Source organism: Anopheles funestus, chromosome 2RL (genome assembly GCF_943734845.2).
Source record: "Anopheles funestus chromosome 2RL, idAnoFuneDA-416_04, whole genome shotgun sequence".
Taxonomy (NCBI): domain Eukaryota; kingdom Metazoa; phylum Arthropoda; class Insecta; order Diptera; family Culicidae; genus Anopheles; species Anopheles funestus.
This window is the reverse complement of record NC_064598.1, coordinates 101,936,455-101,959,150: the sequence shown is the minus strand read 5'-3', so window position 1 is coordinate 101,959,150 and position 22,696 is coordinate 101,936,455. Positions and strand designations below refer to the sequence as shown.

Sequence of the window (22,696 nt, the reverse complement as noted above, 5' to 3'; positions counted from 1 at the left end):
GCGATCGCAATGGATTGTAAGGGAGAGATTGTATTAGATCAGGGAACCATTAACGATCGGGAGGTAATTTGATGATTGTGCACAGTTTCCAATTGCGTGCGAACTGGCAAATGCGAGAACTCGCTTCGATTGGATACCTTTACAAAACAGGCGGAAACTTGGGGCACTGTGGACGGTAAGGTAAGCCGTACAACTACGACATCTGCTTCTCGGAAAAGCTCGATTAAAGTACTGTAATTGTTTCATGGCTCATGCGTGTGTCGCAAACTTAGAATCTATTGTCGTCTGGACCGATTGCTAGCTCTTTGTGTTTTGCGTGCACCGGTGAGCCGTTTTTCTTGTTCCTTTCAGTTTGCTTTGCTTCCGCTGTGAGCAGAAGTGAAAGGGAACCCGGGACGTATGGTTCCTGTATTTCACGAACATTCAAGTCCAGGGCCGTTCATGGTCATGGTCAGGTTCTTCTGTGCGTTTTCTGGATCGGTTTAGCTCGAAATCCAGCCTTCCTGGTAAAGAGCAAAACAACAGCGAAACAACATCTGAGTAACACTCTCAGTTGCGCTTCATTTCAAGATGTTCTTTTCCAGTACGTTTGCCTGCTATTTCAAACATAAAAAGATCATTCGAGAAGATTTCATTGTGCAGATGTGAAGACGATTTATAGATTAAATGTTTTATAGAAATCAGTATTTTAGCTCATGAAATGAAATAAAATGAATCATAAATATTTTTTTTATTGAACTGTGAATCATAATTTCGACATTCATGCGTAATTATTTGCCGTGTTCATACGACATTCTTACATGTTTTGTTTCATTAGAGCCTTCAGGTGCTAATTTTTGTGTAGTGCGTTGTAAAGTATCATTCTTATGTGTGAAACATCTATTTGCAGACATGTTAACAAATATAAAAATTTAAACCATAATGACAAGGCATACACAAAGAATGTCTCTTACATAAAAAATCTACAATAACCCAGTTATTCAACAAACGGAAAGAATGTTTGATGGCTTCATTGATTACATATCTTACACATAAAAGTAATACTTTCAAAGATCACAATAACTATAAATTAATAAACGTATCTGTTTACCTTTTGTAAAATCTAATTGAAATATATGCTTTGATAAAAGTTGTAGGACAACATTTCTCCATTCTTTCAAGAAAACACATTCTCCCGCAAACTTGCTTATACGTACGCTGCTTGAACAATTACATCGATTACCTTTTCGTAAACGTCTTCTTCACTTAACCGTTACGAAAATATTTAGAATGTGCCAGATTGACGTCTCTCTGAACAGGAGTAACAAACATCGCCACCCAATGGCCTGGCCGAAAAAGTTCACCTTCCAAAAAAATAAACATTTTTCGCAAACATACCAGCGATAAACTCAACCAGATATACCGGTTTTAGGAGTTTCGGCGACGGTGAAACAAGTCGCTCGCTAAAGGAAATGGCACAATTGTTGCACATTTTTCGCACTAGCTTCGCCTAACACATGGATACAAAACAGGAAGCTGTGAGAAGGCAAAATGGTGTGGGATTTAAACATTGACTATTAATACATATTGCAATATGATAGTAACGCGGGAATTGTTGAAATTTCAAACTCGTGGATATGTTTTTTTCAGCAAAGTCATCATTTTTGTTATTGTTGACGTATGATGGATCGTTTTATTGTGACTTGCGTAAAACAGAGCAAGATCCAAAAGAATAGGGACAGACACATGAAGGCTTTGAAGAATATATGCACGGTTCTAAAGCGTTTGGTCAAGTGTTTACATTAGGTTGAATTTAACATAAAATTTCCAACTCCATGTTCTTTTTCAAAAGGTACCTCAAAACGCGTTTAGCATCGAGTAATAAAGCAAAAGAAGGAACGAAAGGGAACACGCGGTGATGGCGATACTGGGCACGACATCTTTGCGTCGATCGAGTCAATCCATCAAGCGATGCGAAAACACACGACGCGCTGCCCAAGTTCTCGGCGAGTAGCACCGTGTGCTAAAGGCGTTCGCCCGCGCGCGCAACGGTCTGAGAAATCGCGCACACGGTACAGGTCAGCTGTCGATCGGAACTGGCGCGGTTGCTCAGTTCTCGCGTAAACTCAAACCGGACGAGACGTCCGTTGCAAGACCTCGTGGTCCGGTCGTCTTCGCCGTGTTACCACCGGCGTTATTGTCGTACACATTTGTGAGAAGTGAAAACAAGGCAACAGAATCGTAGCTATACATATTTCAGCAGAGAAGGTAATGCATCGCAGATGCACTTGTGGCAAATCTCAGGCGATGCACCGTGTCGATCGTACGCTGCAGCCGATGTAGCGAAAAATGTGTCGTATTTTTAGTGCAGGTAATCGTGCACAATTCCAAACGGTTGTCACACGGTATGCTGGTCGTAAGAGTCATTTCTCAAACCGGTGCTCAATTCGGTGATTGCTAGTAACTGGGGAGCGATCTTCTCGGTACCGCGTCGTTTAACGTGTTGATCGTGGACCTCGGGGAACAGAGAGCGAAAGAACAATTTTGCCTAATTGAATTAAGAGCGACGCTTAAAGGTTGCGACACGCGATATCACATCGCGACATAAGTGATGAAGAGGTAACATCACGAGGACCAGATCGAGCGGTTCTCGTACTTATTTCTTCCAGCAAGCGGCATCGTGCTCTTGCCGAACTGGAGCTTGGAGTGTGATCGTACGACTGATGATTCAATGTTGTTTTAGTTCAACTATTTTGGGTCTCTGAGTCTATTCTCGTTCGACAGTGTTTTGTAGTGCGAATTTTTAAAAATAAATGCAAGACAATTCTGGTGCCCTACACTGATAGCGTCAAACAAAACCCGAACAAAACCGGCACACGAGTGCATCTTGTATGATGAAGTACCTTCTAGTCCACTTCGGGATAACGCAGTCGTGAACAGTCCACAGCTGTTTCTGGTTCCACACACGTTATCAATCGATGGCGGAAGACCGCATCCTTTTTCCTGGCGCACAACCCCAGCTTCAGCGTCTTACGCCACTGTTCGCCCACTTGCCCTTATGGACTCCTTTTCTTGGGAACTTACGAGAATGACAGTGAATAATTAATTAGAGCGGTAGTGCTGGTGTGTCGTGTTGGTTGGTTCACATCGGTGCTGATATTGATTGCCAACTCGCGCTGTGGAGTAAAACCAATATTGCCAGAAGAAAGCGTACGTTGTGACCTCGTTCTGAGAACATGTCTACCCGCCGAGGCGATAGTCGGGCATTAACGATAACGCGATGCGTTCTTATGTGATTTCTGTGACCTACCCCAACACGGGGCCGCCTTGTTAGACTTCGGCCGTTATCATGCATGGTGGAGCAGCCCAAGACGGTGGAGCAGTACATTCATCTACGCTGGATTTTTCGTGCCGGAAGTTCTAGCCGTGCATTCTAGCAAAGACTCGCAACATCTACAACCTTCTCGAGGGTTTTTTTGCTTCGGCTCAGTTGTGTCCTTATCGCATACGCAGTTGGATGCGCATCCGGCAGTGACCTTGCGGGAAATGATAGCTAGGATCCCTTGGGACTGCGCCTTATGGCCACAATCAAATCTGACGTATAATAATTGCAATGGGTGTGGAGTTGGGCATAAACTTTAAGCTTTCCCCTGAGAGCCAAAACGAACGTTCTGACCTAGAAGTGGCAGTGTTGTTAATTAGATTAGACCAGGTTTCGAGACCGAGTGTCGAAAATTTCGGTACACATTCGCGGCCTCGAGGGCGTCGCAGTGATTCACGCTTCGCTAGAGCGGCAGATTTTCGACTACAGACAAGGCTGATCGTTGCTTTGGTACGGAGCTGATGTCGATTTGTGGTAGTCATAGTTTGATAGTTGGTATTACAGTTGATGTAATGGTGAAAATGACTAACTGGTTAGGTATAGGAAAGGGCAACAAAAACAAATCTTCGATTGAAACAGTTCTACCGAGCGTAGGGTGAAGTATTTGTGTGATGCGTGTGTTATGACTAACAATTTTCTCAGAACTGTAATGTGGAAGTCATTGTTGGATAAGATTAATACCATCGAGAAGTAAACAAACCAATTACATGCTCAACGATATTATCTAGCAGATTATTTAGCAAAAGCTGTAAACTTGCAAACGACAGTGCAGTGCGGTGTATTTTATGTGTCGCTACTATTCGTCATTTGCTTGACAAAGGGCAGACCCGCGTGGAAGCAGTTGTCATCAGATTTAATCAATGCAACGTTAAACGATAGGCTCGAGGAAGATCACACTCATCGTGGAAAAAGATCACCTTCGATCTACAATCTATCTAAGCGGAGCCAATTAATCAGTAAGGTCCTAGTGTTCCGTATGCGATCCCTTCGTACAGCCACGGTCGGCACATAACGATTACCTTGGATTCGTCTGTCTTGGATTTGGAGAGGCCTACTCAAACTAGATTATGCGGCGTCTGCCACATTGTCTGTTGGCTGGTGCTTCCTGTTTATTCGTCTAAGCTGCTGCAACTACTGTTGCCTGGCGACTGTTCTTGGGGGTACCATAGAGAACAGGTTGTGCGTGATAGTGAACGAGCGCTGGTTGATGCTAGGTTCAAATGATATCTCGCTCGAACCTTTGGAATGGTTCTGCTTTAGAAATGATTTCCGCATTCGTTTGTTTTATAAAGCAGCAGTAAGAATTTCAGCTAATCGCAAATGAAGCGTACATTAGGAAGCTTACTGTTATAAGACTCTAATTGATGCAGCATGCCTTTTCTATTTTATTTATAAAATGGTCTTAAAGGAGCTCATAAAGCATTAAAAAATAGTTTAGATAGATTGTTCGTCCACTACGAGACCCTTCGTGAGACACCATCTCGAGACTTAGCTACTAAGATATTAGTGCGCAATTCGTTCGAGGGAAATTTACTAACGGTAGCGACAGTCCGCACCCGGTAACGAACCGATTTGATCGACTCCTTCGCTCTTTCGTCCCAGCTTGTAGGGATGATGGTTAGCCGTTTACGTAAAAGTCGTTTCCACCTGATCATAGATTGTTGCTGAACGCGCGGCTTGGCTTGCAGTCTGAATTAGTAGAACCAGTTCCACTGGGTTCGCTTCGACAGAGATTGCAAGTGTTCTCGGGTAATAGATTCAGCCTGTTTGACGTTTAGTTTACTTGCTACTGTGTCGCCTGATATTCGCCCGGTACCCAGCAGGTAATCTAATCTGGAGCCTGCTTGTTAGCTGTCTTAGTGTGACGTATTTGTTGATAGACGGTGAGCAACATGTACCGCGGTTAATTTGAATTACAGGAATCGTCCAGGTTCGCTGTGGTGATTTGAGTATACGTTATGCAACAGCTGTTTAGAACTTTCCAACAGTTAATGGAGATTTTTATTATTTCAGCATTTTCAGTATTCGTAATGAACATTCCGTCCAAACGTTAAGACTTGTGTATTTGTTGCAGTTTTATAGACTCTACAGTGAATACCATACAAATCGAGTGATAGTTGTATATCAGTGATAAATTATAAACATTCCGAAAGCAAAACAAGTGCTGCATACTTCAAGTTGATCAACCACTGCGTTCACGCTGAAATCGATCGTTGCTGTTCTGAAAGTCCATATACGTCCCAACCTAACAGCCAGACCTTCGTCGTAATGGATGTCACCTTTGACAACATTACCTATACGGTATCTACTGGTAAACGGGGTAAGTTTTTCTACGTTTAATTGAGGACAGTTCGGGTTGATGTATGGTTCTTGTGAAGTATTTGATGCTTTTTTTTTGTGTCACCATTTTTTGTTTGCACTTTTGGTGAGGTTCGGTTAAGTTCGTCGATGAATGTGCTTTTTTGCCATTTGCACAGTCATTTGGTTGTGTCTTTTAGCGTTCTTTGAACCTATGCCTCTATCGTTTTCAGCACACAACCGAAAACAAACCACGCGGATGGGAGCAATTAATTAACTTAAGTGGTTCTAAAGGAGTTTGAGGTCAACGTGATCGTATTTTGAGGCAAATGTTGTGTCGGCAAGCATTGAAAGCACAAAACGTTGTCTAAAACTATTGGAATGAGGAAAAAAGGTACCAGATAGGTTTCTGCTTATCAGATGCCATTCATGAGGTTGTTGTAAAAATGTGATGTGAGGATGTGGTTTTGTATTTTTTTTTGTGTGTGGTGAAGATAAAGGCTGACTCTTCGCACATCTAGTTGGCATTCAGTGAATAAGGTCAGTACGTGTTTTGAGTGATCGCAAAACAGTAACGGATGTGATCGTTAGGACGAATGTGTGGAGAGGAAAGTACAACCTGAATAGAAGCCACAAATTTAAAGATTCTTAAGGAAGTCTTCAAAGCAGTTTGGCTACAATCAAAGCAAAAAGAAGTATGCTAATCTAACTTAAGAAACAGACCGACTAGTATAACACTCTTGAAAATAAAACTTTTTTAAACTGACAAAGCGTTTCTTTCTGTAAGAAAAACGTCGAAAACACCATTCGGAATGAACATTAACCACGAACTCGTTGTAAATCATTCCAACCGTTCGAGTGCCTTGTCTCTTTGACGTCGTCTTGCGAGTGTGATGAATTGATGTTTTCAAGAAATGCTTCAAGCTGGCAAGGAATTTATCTAAAGTGCCTAAAATTCAGACTTGTAAACAATCCGCCATTTCGCAAAATTTTCGATTTCCAGCGGATGTTCCTTCATCTCAGGGTTTTTTTTAACGATCAAGCTTTCCTATCTACACCGGGCATTAACATTTAAAAAAAATCTTCGCTGTTTTCTCCTTGATGTGTAGCGAAGCAAATCTAAGTAGCTTTAAAATGACCTTGAGCATGATACGCGAACTCGAGAGAAGAATCTGATGATCCGATCAAAGGAAACCGGTGGGTTGTGCATCATTCGCACTATGTGTACCATTGAACAAGCTTTACGTGATGGAAGCTTAAAGCTCAGTTGCTAATTTTTACTGTACCTAGATCGATGATCGTTTGAAATCAGTGCAATTCGGCAGTGTTGCGTTGTGAGTCAGTGATCAGTGTGTGCCAACTTGAACTTGAAACCAGGCAGAATTACGAAAGCGTCGAAAAGAAAAGAAAACAAAAAACCACCCTACTCTCCATTTCTCTCCCACTTTTCCATCACGCATTCTACGCAAACATAAACATCGTTCGCAGATGGCGTTCAGTGCCGTTATTCGACCAGCCATGCCTAAGGGGGTAACTTCAGACACGACTGAAGACATGCTTGTGTGCGTCAGTGTCAGTACTGCAAGCGATCGCCACCCGTTTAGTAGCATGCCCGACAAGGCCTCGTGCGCGATTTCAAAGTCAAGGTAACAACCATGGACAACTAGCCGCATGCCGCTTTGGAATCGGATTTGCTGCACTGCCATGGTGAAGTTTGACAGGTTGGTGACTTTCGAAGAGGCTAATGACTGCCGTGAAGCCAATAGGGGTTGGTTTCGTCTCTCGACTGTCGCTGGTAACGGGTTCCCGTTTGCAAGGGAAGGGATGAATCTTGCTGGTGGTTTTTCTCATTGTGATCTTTCCGGCGAACCTGTTGCGAGTTTGCGATTTTTATAAAACCCGGTGGAATGTGTTTAACAGTTTATTTGACAACAATACATACAAATGTACTATTATTAGTGTATATGGATCATGCACTTCAAATAGTAATTAGCAGTATATTGCATAAGTACGATTTGTTTTAGAAACAGGTGCAGTTATTATGTCTCTTTCAATATCACTCACCTTCTCAGTATTTGCCACACTAGCAGTAAAATCAATTCTAGGTCGCATTTAATTGGAACGCTTCTAGCTTTTGAACGCCCCGATTACGTAGTGAGGTAAGCAGGTTAAGGATGCATTCATTCTCGTATCCGTTTGGCACTACCCTAGAAAGCTAGCCCTGGTCCAGTACATTTGCTGCATCGCTCTGCGCGGGTCGTCGAAGCCGAATCGAATTAATCTCGTACGGTCGATCGAGAGGTGCGTTCGCTTCACAAAAGTGTCGAAGGAATTGCTGCAATTCTTATGCGCGATTGGAATGCATGAGTCAACTGATTCGTGGGGTTGTCGGGCACGTGGCGTAGGCATGGAGGAAGGGTCATTTCTTGGTCACATACTGTTGTCGTTGTTGGGCTAGGTGCTTCGACTAATTCACTTAGACTTGACCAAACAGAGCAAACGCATGTGGCATGATTTTCACCGATCCAATTGGCAACCATGCTGACCTCAGGTCAAGGTGGTCTGTCGACTGATAGAATGCTGACAGATTGGGTTGTTCATTTAGCAATGGTGCCAAACATTGCATTGGAACCCGATTCGAGGAGCAATTATGACAAAATGGATCAGTTAAGAGGTGAGCATTTTATCTGCCTATACTATACGATATCTGTAAGGTCAGCGGATTTGATTTGCTATAGCGAATTCCATTTACTAAGTTAAAAGTAAGGCTAAACCATATGCTTTGAAAAGCTTTCGTAGTAAGTCGGAAGGCGAATAAAGTAGTCAGATTAGAAGCACAAACTCCAAAACCACAAGGTAATTTGGCTGACACCTAAAGGTGACACAGTTGTTGATAGGTAGTGGCTAACACCTCTACCTAATTTGAACTTAGGCATCAAAACACGCTCTTTTGTGTAAACAAAGAAAAAATACCTACAACAGTAAGCTTTAGAAGAATCAGCTGAATAATTGATCGAGTAGGCCACAATTTATTATCAAACAGGTGCTGATTGAAACCGGTCCAGCATACTCTTCCGGGTGGTGGTAGCTAACGAGACACGCCGAGCACGGAGATGTTTCTGTTTGGGATGTTTTGTCCAAAAGTGTAAATACGATGTGCGAGCGTCAACCTGCTGTAAATAGCTGCAGAAGTAACACCGCAATACCAACATTCACATTGAACAACAGTAAAGACGCATCAATGTGGTGCTACCGAAATCATCCACAGCCAGGCACATCAATTTTTATGCGATGACACACACGCGCCTACCGCGAGTGACGCAAAAGCCGATGAGTTTTATGTTTACAGAGGCCGTTCCAAAACCGGCATTTCTTCTGATGGCAGATGGGAAGATTTCGAAGCGTGCAGAGCACGGGCCAGAATGATAGGGTAAATATTTGTTTTAAAGATATGTGGTTTTTTGGGGATGTATGTATGTTTTTTTTTGCACACATTCTTACCAATTTTCTGCATGCACATCGACCAACAGACATTTCAATGTATGAACGCTACTCTGGAAGATTCTCCCGGTAGTGGGACCAAACTCTTCTGCCGAGACTATTTGAAGTTCGAATATTTGTTTACGGGTTGTTTTTGGTTTTTTGCATTTATGGTGAAGGAAAGACAAACATCCAGGAATGTGTTTCGGGATTTTCTTTGATTTTTTGGTTTGCGATATCCCGTGGCATGTGTTAAGGTCACTATTACAATCTCGAAGAACTAGCAGCATTGGGAAAGGCTGATTTTGAAAAGAAAAATAAAACAACAATTCCGCACGCATATTGGTAAACATGCGCCGTTGTGCATAACGATAAGCGACTTCTTGATGTAGGAAGTCCCCAAAATATTCGTCCAACAATATCGCAAACATGAGCAATAGCGGCCTAGTGAGTCAAATGCGATTCACATCTTCGGTGTGGCCGGGTCAATATTTGTCAATCATTCGGTGACATTTGTCGTCGATGTTAACAACGGTGTAGAGCGAAAGCCCGACCACGTTGGTACATTGTTTGATGCATGAGAAGGGGGATTTTATTTTAAAGCTTGGAGCTTTTTTGTGATCTTTACCGGATCGTGTTAATCGATGTGCTACTGAGCGACGTATACTTTCGATCCTAGCAAACAGGAAGAAAGAAAGCTTGCCGAAGATTTCATTCGAAATCGTTCACAATTTTCAATTACGAGCGCAAGTGTTCTTATGCGACAAGTGGTGAACCAGTCGTAGTTCCGTTTGCTAGGAAAGATAATTGATGGACTGTTTGCTCGTTGAACCATCGATTATAATGCAATTAACTATTCGATTAAGAGCTATTTTAAGACAAGTTGTTTGACTACTCTCAACACAAATCAGTGCGCCAAACAAACTTGAAGATAATTATTCGCGCCGGGACAGTATAATGGCCTCACCAGTGTGGTACGAAGCTTAGCTTCTTTCATGATGTTATCTACCTTATTGATTTTTTCCTATTACAGATTTTTGTTATCGAGTTGCAGATAGTTGGTCGTGGCCCTTTTGATGCGCGATGGCATTTCAAATTACGTTAACACGAAGCAAATTCTCAACCTACGCTGTTTTTGGAACAGTTGGCATGCTACTACTCATTTGTCGGTACGCTGACGTGTAGGTGAAATTGAGGGAATTTATCGATGTTATTGACATCTTCAGAGCGTCTTGTACTTACAAACCTGAACAAGAGAGAGAAGAAAAAAACAAGCGTGAAGAACATTCCCGTTCAAGTATTGGTATTTTGGATGCGTGACGGGAATTCCTGAGCAACAACATACCGTCCCAAACCATGGAACCGTTCGTCTAAGCCAGTTTACCTTGACATATTTACAACGAAACGGCCGTGCAACGCATCGCGTGCTATACGCATCAAACGTGACGAATAATAATTTACTTCCCCAAAACTGTACCAGCAAACGGATACGATTTGGCGGCACCGTCCTAGCAGGGAATGATTTTAATAACCAAACACTAACATTACAAATGTTAATTAAGTAACTTTGTGATGCTGCAAACTTTAATCCCAAATAGCGAAGCTTCACAAGCAGTTTGAAAGCTACACACCTTCATTCATTAAGTGTCTAAGGGTGTTGTCTACATTGTTGTTCAAAATTAATAATAATGAATAATCGCTCGTAAAAATGCCATTCATTACACGTGGACCAAAGCTATCTGATGTTTAAAGTTATAAGAAATATTTTTGCACAAAAAAAAATTCCGAACCATTCTACCGATTATGGTCACGTTTTCGCACAGTTTCTCATTTCATGGTTAATAGCTACCCTTTTTCCGTTAGCTCAGCAGCACTTATTAAAATCGTTCCCAAACTCGTGGCTCTAAAAGCTTTCATCGTGTCAAATCGACCCGTTTAGAACAGGTGCCATAGATCGATCAGAATGTGCAAGTACCGGACTCATCCAGTGCCATAATTAAACTGACCCACTGAGGCCACCCTCTATGAAACGTTGCAGGGAAGCAGGTGATATGGCCCTCCCGACACGGTATCAGTGTTGATGTGCAAATGATGGTAGATTCGCGATGTGTCGTGCTCATGGTACCGGACACCGGAACACCGAAAGTACCCCGATAGTAAACCGCGATACAAGTGGGTAGTTTAATAATTTGCCCAGTACGCGATGTTTCTCGCGACCGGATATTAGCAACATGTGCTGTCGGGGAACATTCCGAGATGATCGGGACGTATAAATAGCAAATATTCACGGTATGCTGTACGACATTCGTTCCACTGGGCTTTGGTGCAACTGTGCTGTGGAAGTACGGCACCACTGATTTGGGTGCACAACTTAGTACGTTGTGACACTTGATGAGTACGAACGGGTGTTAGTAAGTAGTTCAGTGTTGCCAGTGAGAGTTAAAATATGAAGTGCGTATTGCGTGGTGTATTGCTTACCAGCGCTACTTTGCTGCTGCTGGGTCAAGTGAGTGCATGAAGAGCGATTTTTGTTTCTGTTTGCTTATTCCAAATTTAAACCCTTCCGTTCCGTCCGTTTAGGTTGCGTGCGGTCTTTCCCTAAGACCTCGCCGTGACCTTGTGGAGACGGGTAAGGCAATAGTGCTCCAGGGTGTCTCCAAGCTGAAGGAAGCGCTTGACCACGGTGTCAACATGAAATCGGAGGGAAAACGTTCTATAGGTCAGTGTGAACAAATACATGTTACAACACCACAATGAGCGGTATGAGTGATAAGCTTCCCCCTTCTCAACTCTTCTCATGTGTGTTTACTTGGTTAGATCTGTTTGGATTTAAATTCGGTGGCGGGTCAAGCGTAAACACCGGTTTCGGTGATGCTGCAAATGAAGAAGCTTCGGAAAATGAGGACGACCTAGTGCGCCGTCGACGGAGTATAGATGTGTTGAAAGCTGCCTATGCCGTTAGTCTACTACCGCAGTCACCTTCTGGCACGAATGTCAACATCGTAAAGGTTAGCTCGGTGTCGAATGTCAATAATTTTGGGGAATTGCCGGTAGCTGAACCGGGAACAACGGCTGCTCCACCAGTAGCCGAAAGACGTCGCCGTTCCCCCGATATGGTACAGATGGCCGGTTTCGAAAAGCAAACGTACTCGGTAGACAGTGATATCCGAGCTAATCAGAAAGTAAAAACGCACGAAACGCTGGAAACAGTACGTGCTGGTAGCCGTACGTTAGTAAGGGAAAATTCAGTTCGAAACAAGAGGACTCCTCAGTCAGAGGGAGAAGAATCTGAAGATCCTCCGCGTGGTCCGCCACCAAAGGGTCCACATGGACGGGGTCCACCACCATGTCGTAGAGGTCCGCCACCAGATAAGGAGGAAGACACAACCATGACCACAGCCACAGTAGAGCGACGTAAACGAGAAACGATCGCGCAGCTGGACATCGAACACCGCAGAAAACGATCACCGAAGGGACCTCCGGAAGGTATGAAGCGTGCTTCGTGCCGTGGTGGAGGTGGGCAAAATACAACTCCTCGTACTGAAGAAGTGCGTAGGAAGCGTGATACGTCTGACCAAAGCAGTGACTACAGTGAGCACAGCGGATCGGAATCGGCGGAATCGCAAGAACAAGGAAAGGGAAGCTCGCTTAAAATGCAGCGCAATCGGCGCCAGGCATTCGGAGGTGGTAGTGAAATGTCCGGTAAGGTAGGTAGCTGGTTCGAGCAGCTTGCCGGTGTGTTTGTCGATACGGTCAAGAAGGTGGTTGATGTGACGAAGAAGACTTTTAACAGGGGACAAACTGAACCTTAATCGGTTTCTGAACTGAACTTAACGTATGCAGTCTCGTTCCCGGTTGTCGTCTCTGCGTTGCGATGGTGTGATTTGAAATGGAATCAAACGTATTGTTCCTATGTTATATGCTAAAATGTTGTTTAATAAAGTTAAAGAAGTAAAACAGTATAACATTCAAATAGGTTTTTGGTTCTTAAAGTATTTCAAGATTTTGTTTTACATAACAATGTTCTTGGTTAGCACGTTGGCGTTCCACCATCATGAGGCCAGTCACATATGTTAAGGTTTGTTACTTGTATAGAATTGACATTCAAAGAATCGATCTTTACACAATAAAACCGGTTTCACATCCATGCAAGACTGACTTTAGAGTTGCTTTTTATAAATCTTGATGTTTTTATTCTATAATCCATCCATAAATTTGTTATCATCGTTACTTACTGTGGATGCCAGTGTGAAAAAGGATATATGAAACAGTTGCCATGAAGCCATCTGTGGCATTAGTGGGTGCATGATCATTATTAGTTGCTCAAGCTTATTTTATATTAAAACCCCTTTCCATTAAAGTAGTCTCCGTTTGCTGTACATACCAGTTCTATGCCAACCGAATATAAATGTGGAAATGAAAATGAACAAGCTAAAACGAGATAAATAAAGTCTACAAACGCAACATGATATATGATGTGATCGTTGGCCGAAATGTAGTGCTAGATTGGAACAAATGTACATTAATGAACAAACAAAACAGGAAGCAATAAGCTTGCTAATAAATTAAATCATGAAGTATCTGTGTATAACCTACAATCGACACATTTTTATTACTTACAATAAGTTATACAAGAAGATAAGAGATGCAGAAAAAATATGACTGGGATAATGAACTTATTTTGTTTCTCAATCAAATTTTAATGTTTAATAAGTTGTTTTAACGATAGTTTCCTGTAAGATACGACAAGTCAAATTATTTTATTTTAAAATTCGTAAAAAATAGAAAAAGTGTTACTGTCATTGCCGTAAGACACAGATTAGCATTTCTGTTTATTGAGATACAATAACCTCAAGTAATCTATTTATATCTGCACCCTCTTAAATCGCAGAATCTCTACTGATTACAGCAGAATGGGGATTTTCGTTTGCAAAGATTTAATTATTCCATGAATAATAATGAATGGTTTTTTGTACCATCCGTACTGACCGAGCAAACGAGTTGGCGTGTTGATTTGTCATGAAAATAAAGATTCGTGTCAAAAAGTGGAAACATTACAACCCAATTATGACCAACTTTGTGTACAAGTTAGAAGGTTAATCATTCGGCTGGACATGTCCCCCGGAAGGTGCAATGAGAACGACAGGATAATCGATGAGGTTTTACCATACCATTTGGAGCTGCTTGATTTAAATGCTTGATTTAATTATCTGTCCCGTGTGAAAAAGGTGTCGTGCAAATCGTCAAGTGCTCTCGGTTACCCCTGGATCCGACCCGGCGACGGCAGCGGTTTGGAATTCTTCACTCTGAAGTGATTTTATTACACGCGACAGAATGAAGCCTCAACCCGCAGGAAGACAGCAGTTATCATTTAGTTACTGCACGCAAATGCATTGCTGCATTGTGCGTCGTCAGCACTGAACCCCCCCGGCAAGGGGCCATGTTCGAGTGCCCTAGAGCCGGGTTTCGACCTTTCTGCCCTGCCATTCCTTTTCAGCCATTCTACTGGCCGTGCGTTTGCCTCGAGGTGGCCACCGTTCCGTTCTTCCGGGAGCGAGCCCTTTTTTGCGCTAATGAGATGAAACCACTTACCACCACGAGCCGAGGTAGGAGACATGATGCAAAAGGTATGGGAGATGGAGATGAGAACGGGGTATAAGTGATTCAGTGCTGGAATCACTTTTTGCCAAGTGGCCGCGTGGGTAATTGTGGGAGAAATGCAAACAAGAAACAGCATTGCCTAGATACACTCGTACGCGTACGCGTCATCACTTCGGCACTGCTATGGGGGATGTTTTCCTTGTACGGTGAGCACGTTTCTAGTTATGCTTGTACACGAAAAAGAACCGTCCGTACCGGGGCTCATTAGCACTATTGCTCATTGCTTATTAATATGGTACCCGGGTGCTAGAACCAATTAAAGCGATAATCTCATTGTAATGATGATATTTCAAGCATTTTCATAACTGATTGACCGTTTGGTTGTTTCTTTGTTGGTTTGTTTGTTTGTTTGTCGATACATTCCGTCAGTATCCGTCGGTATTGTATCGAAAGGCGATAGTAATTGTATGTATGATTAAGTGATCTATTCTCGGCCGTGTTGTTTCACAGCATTGCAGCTCGTTTAAACAGGATGGGAGTAATTCTTTTATTCGTTTCGAGACAATGTTTTACTGAATGGGTACATGTACGAAATAGAACTAATTAAAGGCATTTCTTTTACAACTAGTCGTGTTATTTATACGTCTACAAATACGCTTACTTTCAAACCAAAATTATCTATTTCGTTTAATAGTAGATTTTTTTTGCAAACAATTTCAGTATTCCTTTTCTATTTTCCACAAGGACATTCTAACGGGTAAACTTAGCTGGTAATAAGTTGGTAAATTAATGTCCATCTGTTTTTCTTTGTGTGAACCATGAATATGCGTGTAGAAGATGTTGAAGAAATTGCTTCCATCAAACCTTTCCTGCCTCGGCAAATGTCAAACCATCACGCCATAGCGGCTACCGCATGATTAACGATTACATTCATTATCTAGTTTTCAGTGTCTAGTTGCATTGCCCGCATGCTGTGAGGGACAGAGAATACCGACAACCGCGACGTTCGATTGCACACTTTATACAGATTGCTCCACGTGGCGTATAAAGTTTATCATTTGAATAATCCCGCCAACTGTCAGTACTGTTGCCCTTACGACCTGCGACTTGCAGCTTGATTCTACGCGGAAATGTGAACCGTGTGTGTGTGTGTGTGGTTTGTCGCAACTGCGGGGGTAAAAATAAAATATTAATTTTCATTTGTCTGCTTGCACACCGTTTGCGTTTGCGGTACACAAGAAATGAAGCACACGCCAGGGTGTAATGGTCACCCGCCGGATCAAGGATCACTGCTAGAGACGGACATCAAACGTAAGCTGAACCAGTTAGTATTTTGTTTCACCGCATGCTGCTGCAAAATCGATAGGATGTTTGTAAATCAAATGAACTGCACCTTCCAGTAGAACTTACAATCCGGACAAAGGGGTGTTTGTTTGTTTTAGAGGTAAGAAGGACCTAGAGTGAGGGATAGCAGGCAGTATGATTGATGAGCCAAGCTCTCGTGGAATATTGGAACGGTAATTCAATTATATTCGCCATGCTCTAAACACAAGCGCACAACTTATGCATATACGTCGATGGATATTTTGCACTCCTGCACACAAAATGCAGCTCACCAGTGTGTTGCAAGGGCTTTTGCGCTGTTGCTGAACGTGATGGAGATGCATCAGCAGAAAAACTCCATTGTGCATCAGCAAAAATGCTTCATCCCCTCTCTTCCTAGCCGTTCATATCTTTCGTCAGTTCAAGGACGATCGCCACATACACCAAACTGTAGCAAACGTTGCAAGCAACCACATTTGTGATGGTGTTTAATAGTGCTGATGATGATACTTCCCCAACCGGAAGGACAAGTAAATCCGGAGTGTTCAATCGCTTCCCGGTTTCCAGCACTATGCTGCATAGGTTGGTTAAGGGTGTGTAAAATTCTCATCACATTCGAGACGAGATGAGGAGACTAAGTGGGTGTCTTCTGGTGCTGTCTAACGCTTGTTGCTGCTGTAGCAGAGTGCAGCTACTGAGTGGTTTGGTCAAGATCGTTCGAGTGCAAAAACTGCTGGCCGAACAGGGAAAGGACTCGTTACTCAGTAAAGATTCGTCAAAAATCGGAAGCCAATTTTAAGGAGGAAAGTGTTGCTGATGAACGTTTACCAAGGCACGCAGCAGATGAGCGGATCCATTTTCCAAGAGCTAGTTAGTGACTGTGTTCACAGCAATTTCGGTATCATCGTTCTATGCTGCGGTGTAGCATATCGCACGATTAGCCTCGGAACTGGTCGAACAGTGATGTGTATATGTAACACTAATTCTTCAGTACGTGGCCTGAATGATTCGTACCCGTTGGGTTTTTATTGAACGGTTATCCATTATCTTATGCAGGAAAGCTGTTGTAAATCGATGCTTTATCACGCAATCATTGCAATTATAGTTGGTCAATGAATCTAAGAAGCGTGTGCAGCACAGCTAATGGGATTATTTTCATCTCTACCTGTAACATTTGCCGTACACTGTACCTCGACTCGTATAATGCTCGTTGCAGTTTGGATCCTGCAAGTGGCGCTTGCAACGCAGGATGGCTTCGTTGGTGTGAAATGAAGCCTGTTAAGTATCGGTCGAGTGCTATTGCGGTGCTATGAGTGTAATTGTCGAGAGTAGTGCCCACCGCATGCATCCTTGTCGTAAGATTCATTAAGTAGACCACCCCAACGCACACATATGCACACAAGTATGCGGAAGGTTCTATATGGTGGTAAGATTATAGATAGGAATAAGTGATCTTGCCACTCGGTATTATCAAGTGCAAGTTATAGTGTTAATTGCAATTTTAAGATGCTTTGCATATGCATTTTTTATACACATTATAGGGTAATTTATCATCCCACTATGCTAGCGATAGGAGAACGTTGAGTGATTTCTTTTTGACACTGTTGGTAGCAACTTCAAATTATGCTCTTTGTGCAACTTATATTACTCTACCATGCTTCATTTCATTTTAAGTGTTTTATTATCCGTACATCATGTAAATTTAGCTTAATGAAATAAAAACATCTCGTCTAATTATGTAACCATTTTTTATTCTTATTTTTCAGAAAAGAAAACCGTCCTCAATGGTGTATCGGGACGGTTTCAGTCGGGTGAGCTGACCGCTATCATGGGTCCGTCCGGTGCAGGCAAATCTTCACTATTAAACATCCTTACCGGTTACACGTGAGTGTTGCTCGGCGCTAATCACCCCGTCCTTTAGCCCGACTGCCGTAACGTTTGATCCAACAAATGTTCGCATCTCTCATTGCAGAACACAGGGCGTTAAGGGAACACTCGCTTTTGGTAGCAGTGGAAACACAAATCGCAAGCTGTGCAGCTACATACTGCAGGAAGACTATCTTCAGCCACTCTTTACCGTGCATGAGATAATGCTGATGGCGTGCGATCTGAAGGTTTCGTCCGACAGTCTTAACCGCAGCGAAAAGCTTCGGCTGGTAAGCTTCGCAAGCCCTTTGTACACTGAGGTTTTCATTGGGCGGCAGACCTATCCATCGATTTCTTCTTTGTGTGCATTCTTATGCAACTTTTTTGTGTGCTTTTCTTTTGCACCGCAGGTTGACAAAATTCTCGACACGTTACAGTTGAGCTACTGCAAGCAGACACGCTGTGGCAGCCTGTCCGGCGGTCAACGGAAGCGTCTATCAATCGCACTGGAGCTTATCGATAATCCACCGATCCTATTTCTGGACGAACCGACTACGTAAGTATCGTTGACCTAGTGGGCGATGGGATCACTGCTTTTGTTCCTCGGATCGAATTGGATTGAGAATTTCTATTATTTTTTTGTTCAAAAGTTCTGGTTAAAGTGTCGGTAGCAATCAGTTATGCAATGTTCAAGTTGGTGCAATTGATGTTTGAAAGAAAAAAAACTACCTTGGAGAGAGCTTAAAATTGCAATAAAGTTTCGAGTGGAATGGGAAAGATTACGAGATCTGGACCAAGTTCTAGCATTTTCTTCCTTAAACAATTTTTCTTACAAAATTTGCTTTGGGATAGTTTAGGACAGAGAGGGAGAGAGTTCCAAGAGAATTGCAGGGAAATGTTATTTCAGTGACGGTTTCATTGTCAAAATATAGCAGCTTAGAAAACTTCACTTTGTTTGCCAGTTGAAACACCGTTGTAGTCGAAATCACCTCTCAGTTGCTTCAACATCATACGCTACAACATATAGCGCAATTACATTAGTTTAATGAGCTCACCAGCTTTCGGCATCATCATCAGGTCTAGTGTCACGTGATCACGATCATTTCTCACTGTGTCATTATTTTTTTCCTTTTTTTGTTTTGCTCATTTAAACTTCATCCTTTGGCTGCCGGGTATGGACGCGGATGGTCGCCTGACATGGTGCTTTTCTTCCTCCGGGATTTTGCAACAATTGTGTCGCATTTCAATCGTATCACAACGACAAAATGCTACCGGCCGCTATGCCAACTTTCGCGATGACTGTGGGTGTCTATGGTAACGACGATGAAATCAACGTTTTGGCACCCGTGTCCTTGTCGGGGTCGGACAACCGTCATCCAACAGTGGTCTGGATAGCTCATCATCGCTGTACACCATCAAACTCTTGCAGGGTTTGGCGCGCGAAGGGCGTACCATCGTGTGCACGATCCATCAGCCATCTGCAACGGTTTTCGAAATGTTTGACCACGTGTACGTGCTGGCTGAGGGCCACTGCGTCTACCAGGGCTCGGCCCTGAACACGGTACCGTACTTGAGCTCGGTCGGGCTCCACTGTCCGGCGTATCACAATGCGGCCGATTACTGTAAGTTTCCGCTCGCTGTATCGCGATGATTCGCCACTAACCGTACCGTGCACCGTGTACGTTCGTTTCTTGCGCAGTGCTAGAGGTCACCAATAAGGAGTACGGTAACTTCACCAAAGCGCTTGCAAAGGCTGCAACCAATTCAAGCTGGCGACTGAGCCCACTGGTACCGGTGGTGGATCGGCTGGGCAGTGGGGTGCCAGTCGCGGCGGCACTGGTCTGCCCGCCGGCCTATGACAGCAATCACAACGACGCCATCTATCAGGGACATCGGAAGGAAGTGGAACCGTTGACCGTAACGGTGGAGCAGCTGCCGGCAAAGATGGACCAGAAGCACCAACAACACCGGCCGTCCGAGTTTGCCAAACTGTTGATCCTGATGAAGCGTTCCAACATTCAGCTGTACCGTGACTGGGTAGGTGTGGCCGTACTAGCATACTCTATGCAATGAAAATGGCAATGAAAAATCAAACCAGTACTAAAAAGCGAACAAATTCCTCCTGTACGTTTGCAGACGGTGACACATCTGAAGCTGTTTGTTCACATCGTGTGTGCCATCGTGATTGGATTGCTGTTCGGCGATTCGGGAATTAACGCAACGAAATCGATCTCGAACGTGGCTTCGTTTATGGTGCACGTACTGTACCTATGGTACACGACACTCATGCCTGGTGTACTGAAGTGTATGTATCGGGGAAAGAGGGACGATATAATTAATTGCAGTTTCTAACCGTTTTCCTACCAAACTGAACGATTGCAGATCCGTACGAAATGAATATCTTGAAGAAGGAATCCTTTAACCGATGGTACAAAATACGAACGTACTTCGTAGCATCCATGCTGACATCGTTACCAGTGCAGGTAAGACTAATGATATTAAATGGCGATAAATGAAGAATATTAGGTACATTTTCAAATCACTTTTGCTAATAACATCTTGAGAATAAGTCGCTTACATGATATGTTCTACTAAAGTATTCAACAATAAGGCTCAAAACTCTTAAGTAATTGAAAAAACAATCCCTTCATTTATTGTTACATCCTCATTATAACACTACTCAAGGATTGGCAATAAATTTTAGCTCCAAACTCCAAGTTGTAAATGTACATAGTGACTCGGCTTTCCATCAGCAAAAAGAAGAGGAAAAGATCGGTTGAGGTTATTTTGAACCACTCGGAAGCTTTTATTCAATTACCTCCGAATGCACTGGAGCACATGACATGGACTGACAGATGTTTATTAGTAAAAGCTCTACTAACATTTGCTTACTTCTTCTCCTGTCGACTAACCACTTTGACAGATCTTCTTTTCGATTGTTTACGCCTCGATTGTCTACGCGATGACGTACCAACCGTGCGAGCTGGAGCGATATCTCATGTTTACGGCCGTGCTGGTGCTCAACACCATCGTTGCCGATGGTTTCGGACTGTTTCTGGGCACGTTCCTGAACGAAATCGTAAGTTGGCAAACGGAGGTCGCCTTCGAGTCAGTCTCATTAGCCGGCCCCAAACTCCAAACGGCGATGGACGGTTGGCTTTGAGGATTTGGCTTCGAGCAGGTTCACTCCCGCTGCTGTTTGTGTTTGTTGGTTTCTAGTGAGCGGATTGTCTTAACGGTTTTACTGTTTACGTATGTTTGCTTCTTTGCCTCGGTTTTGCCTGCAAATCTCATATCCGGGGTGTGCCTGTACATGACCATCAGAACGGAACGTTCATCGGTGCCATCATGACCTGCTTCATGTTTGTGTTCTGCGGTTTTCTCATCATGTTCAGCCACATGTCGGATGCGATGCGGGGCATCAGCTACCTTTCGTCGCACCGCTACAGCTTTGAGGCCCTGGTGTTGACCGCCTACGATGACAGCAGGACCGATCTGGTGTGCCCGAAGGACCAGATGTACTGTCACTACGTGTAAGTAGCGTCTTCCGGATGGCCCTCGCACCGAACACCTCCAAGACGGACACGTGTGCCGGGTCAGAATGGCTTTACCTTTTCTTCCCGTGCCACAATAAATCATGGCAATCACGGTTTTGATTCCCCGTGTTTCTTCTCCATTTCCACAGGAAAGCTAACACGATACTCCGGGAGCTTGGTGTAGTGTCCGGCAACTATCTGTTCAACGTGGTAACGCTGGTCGTGCATTTCGTTGCAATTAAGGTGGTTGGATTCTGGACGCTCAAGCGCAAGCTGAGGATGGGCTAAACTAGAAAATGGGCGACATAGACAACTACAAATAAATGCATGGTGACATACAGTAAATAAATACACACACACATACACACACACGACTTAAGCACGGGTAGTAAGTCATACCGGTGTGCCGGACTAGGCTCACTGGCGGATGGTACAGGAGTAGCACTAGCAAACCCTTAAATGGAATGGATTGTGATTAATATTTCGTTGTACATGTTTGGTACTTTAACGTTTTACTAGGCTTGATACATGGATGATGTGTATACTGAGCCATCAAAAACGTTATATTTTAATTTCACAGCTCATGAAAAGATTCAGAGCAAACGCATTAAAAAGGTACAAATGTAAATGTTCAAATGCCCCCTTGCGTTATTTTTCTATTGAAAAATATGAGAAACATAAACTATTAATCAATAAAAAACTATGTATTTGTTGAGTTCTTATTTTTATAAGGTAAGGGGAGGTATTTAAAAACAATGCAATAAAAGGAAAAATATGATTGTAAAGTTTAACATAAATTCAAAAATAAAATAAAAAGAATTTAACATCAAACATCGTCCCAAGTATTGCTTTTTTATTCGCCATGTTTCTGGATAGCTTTTTTATCTAAACTTTCATTAAATTGTTCAGCAGTTTTATTGTGAATCGAACGATGGTTTCACGATGGTTCCTAATTAATTAATTGCCCAATGATCAAACCAACGCACCTTTAAAGCATTTCGCTACTAATCACAACAACAATGTTTTATGTTATTAAAAAGCCTGTGCCTTCTATATGCGTATATTTTCCGCGCCAAAAATGTAAGAACGGATTTGATCGAGAGCAGCGAAGAGTTTTTGCATGGCTTTTTTTACGAGGCTCTCTCAAACGAGATGCTATGGCGAGATCAAGCAAGAGAGAAGTGTGTGCGAAAGATATGATCGCGAAACCGCTTCGGCAATTATAATTGTG

At 43.0% G+C, this 22,696-nt stretch overlaps 2 protein-coding genes across 5 annotated transcripts; both read left to right on the top strand.

The window, feature by feature from the left end:
• The first annotated feature begins 2,076 nt into the window (after positions 1-2,076).
• LOC125761780 (ATP-binding cassette sub-family G member 1) lies at positions 2,077-22,101 on the top strand. Of its 4 annotated transcripts, none has more exons than XM_049423242.1 (12): positions 2,077-2,247; positions 5,436-5,681; positions 17,830-17,947; positions 18,036-18,219; positions 18,340-18,485; positions 19,313-19,551; positions 19,629-19,966; positions 20,066-20,234; positions 20,312-20,412; positions 20,853-21,008; positions 21,254-21,462; positions 21,615-22,101. In XM_049423242.1, exons 2-12 carry the CDS (start codon positions 5,630-5,632, stop codon positions 21,751-21,753), a joined length of 1,851 nt encoding a protein of 616 aa, XP_049279199.1. In that variant the 5' UTR covers positions 2,077-2,247; positions 5,436-5,629; the 3' UTR covers positions 21,754-22,101. The 4 variants fall into 4 exon arrangements, with proteins under 4 accessions (XP_049279199.1, XP_049279198.1, XP_049279200.1 ...); XM_049423241.1 differs by having other exon boundaries at positions 5,375-5,681; XM_049423243.1 differs by having other exon boundaries at positions 2,106-2,191; positions 5,375-5,681.
• Positions 10,480-13,112, top strand: LOC125761782 (uncharacterized). Its single transcript, XM_049423245.1, has 3 exons — positions 10,480-11,645; positions 11,720-11,858; positions 11,957-13,112. The coding sequence occupies exons 1-3, from the start codon at positions 11,586-11,588 to the stop codon at positions 12,949-12,951; spliced, it is 1,194 nt and encodes a 397-aa protein (XP_049279202.1). The 5' UTR covers positions 10,480-11,585; the 3' UTR covers positions 12,952-13,112.
• Positions 22,102-22,696: the final 595 nt, after the last annotated feature.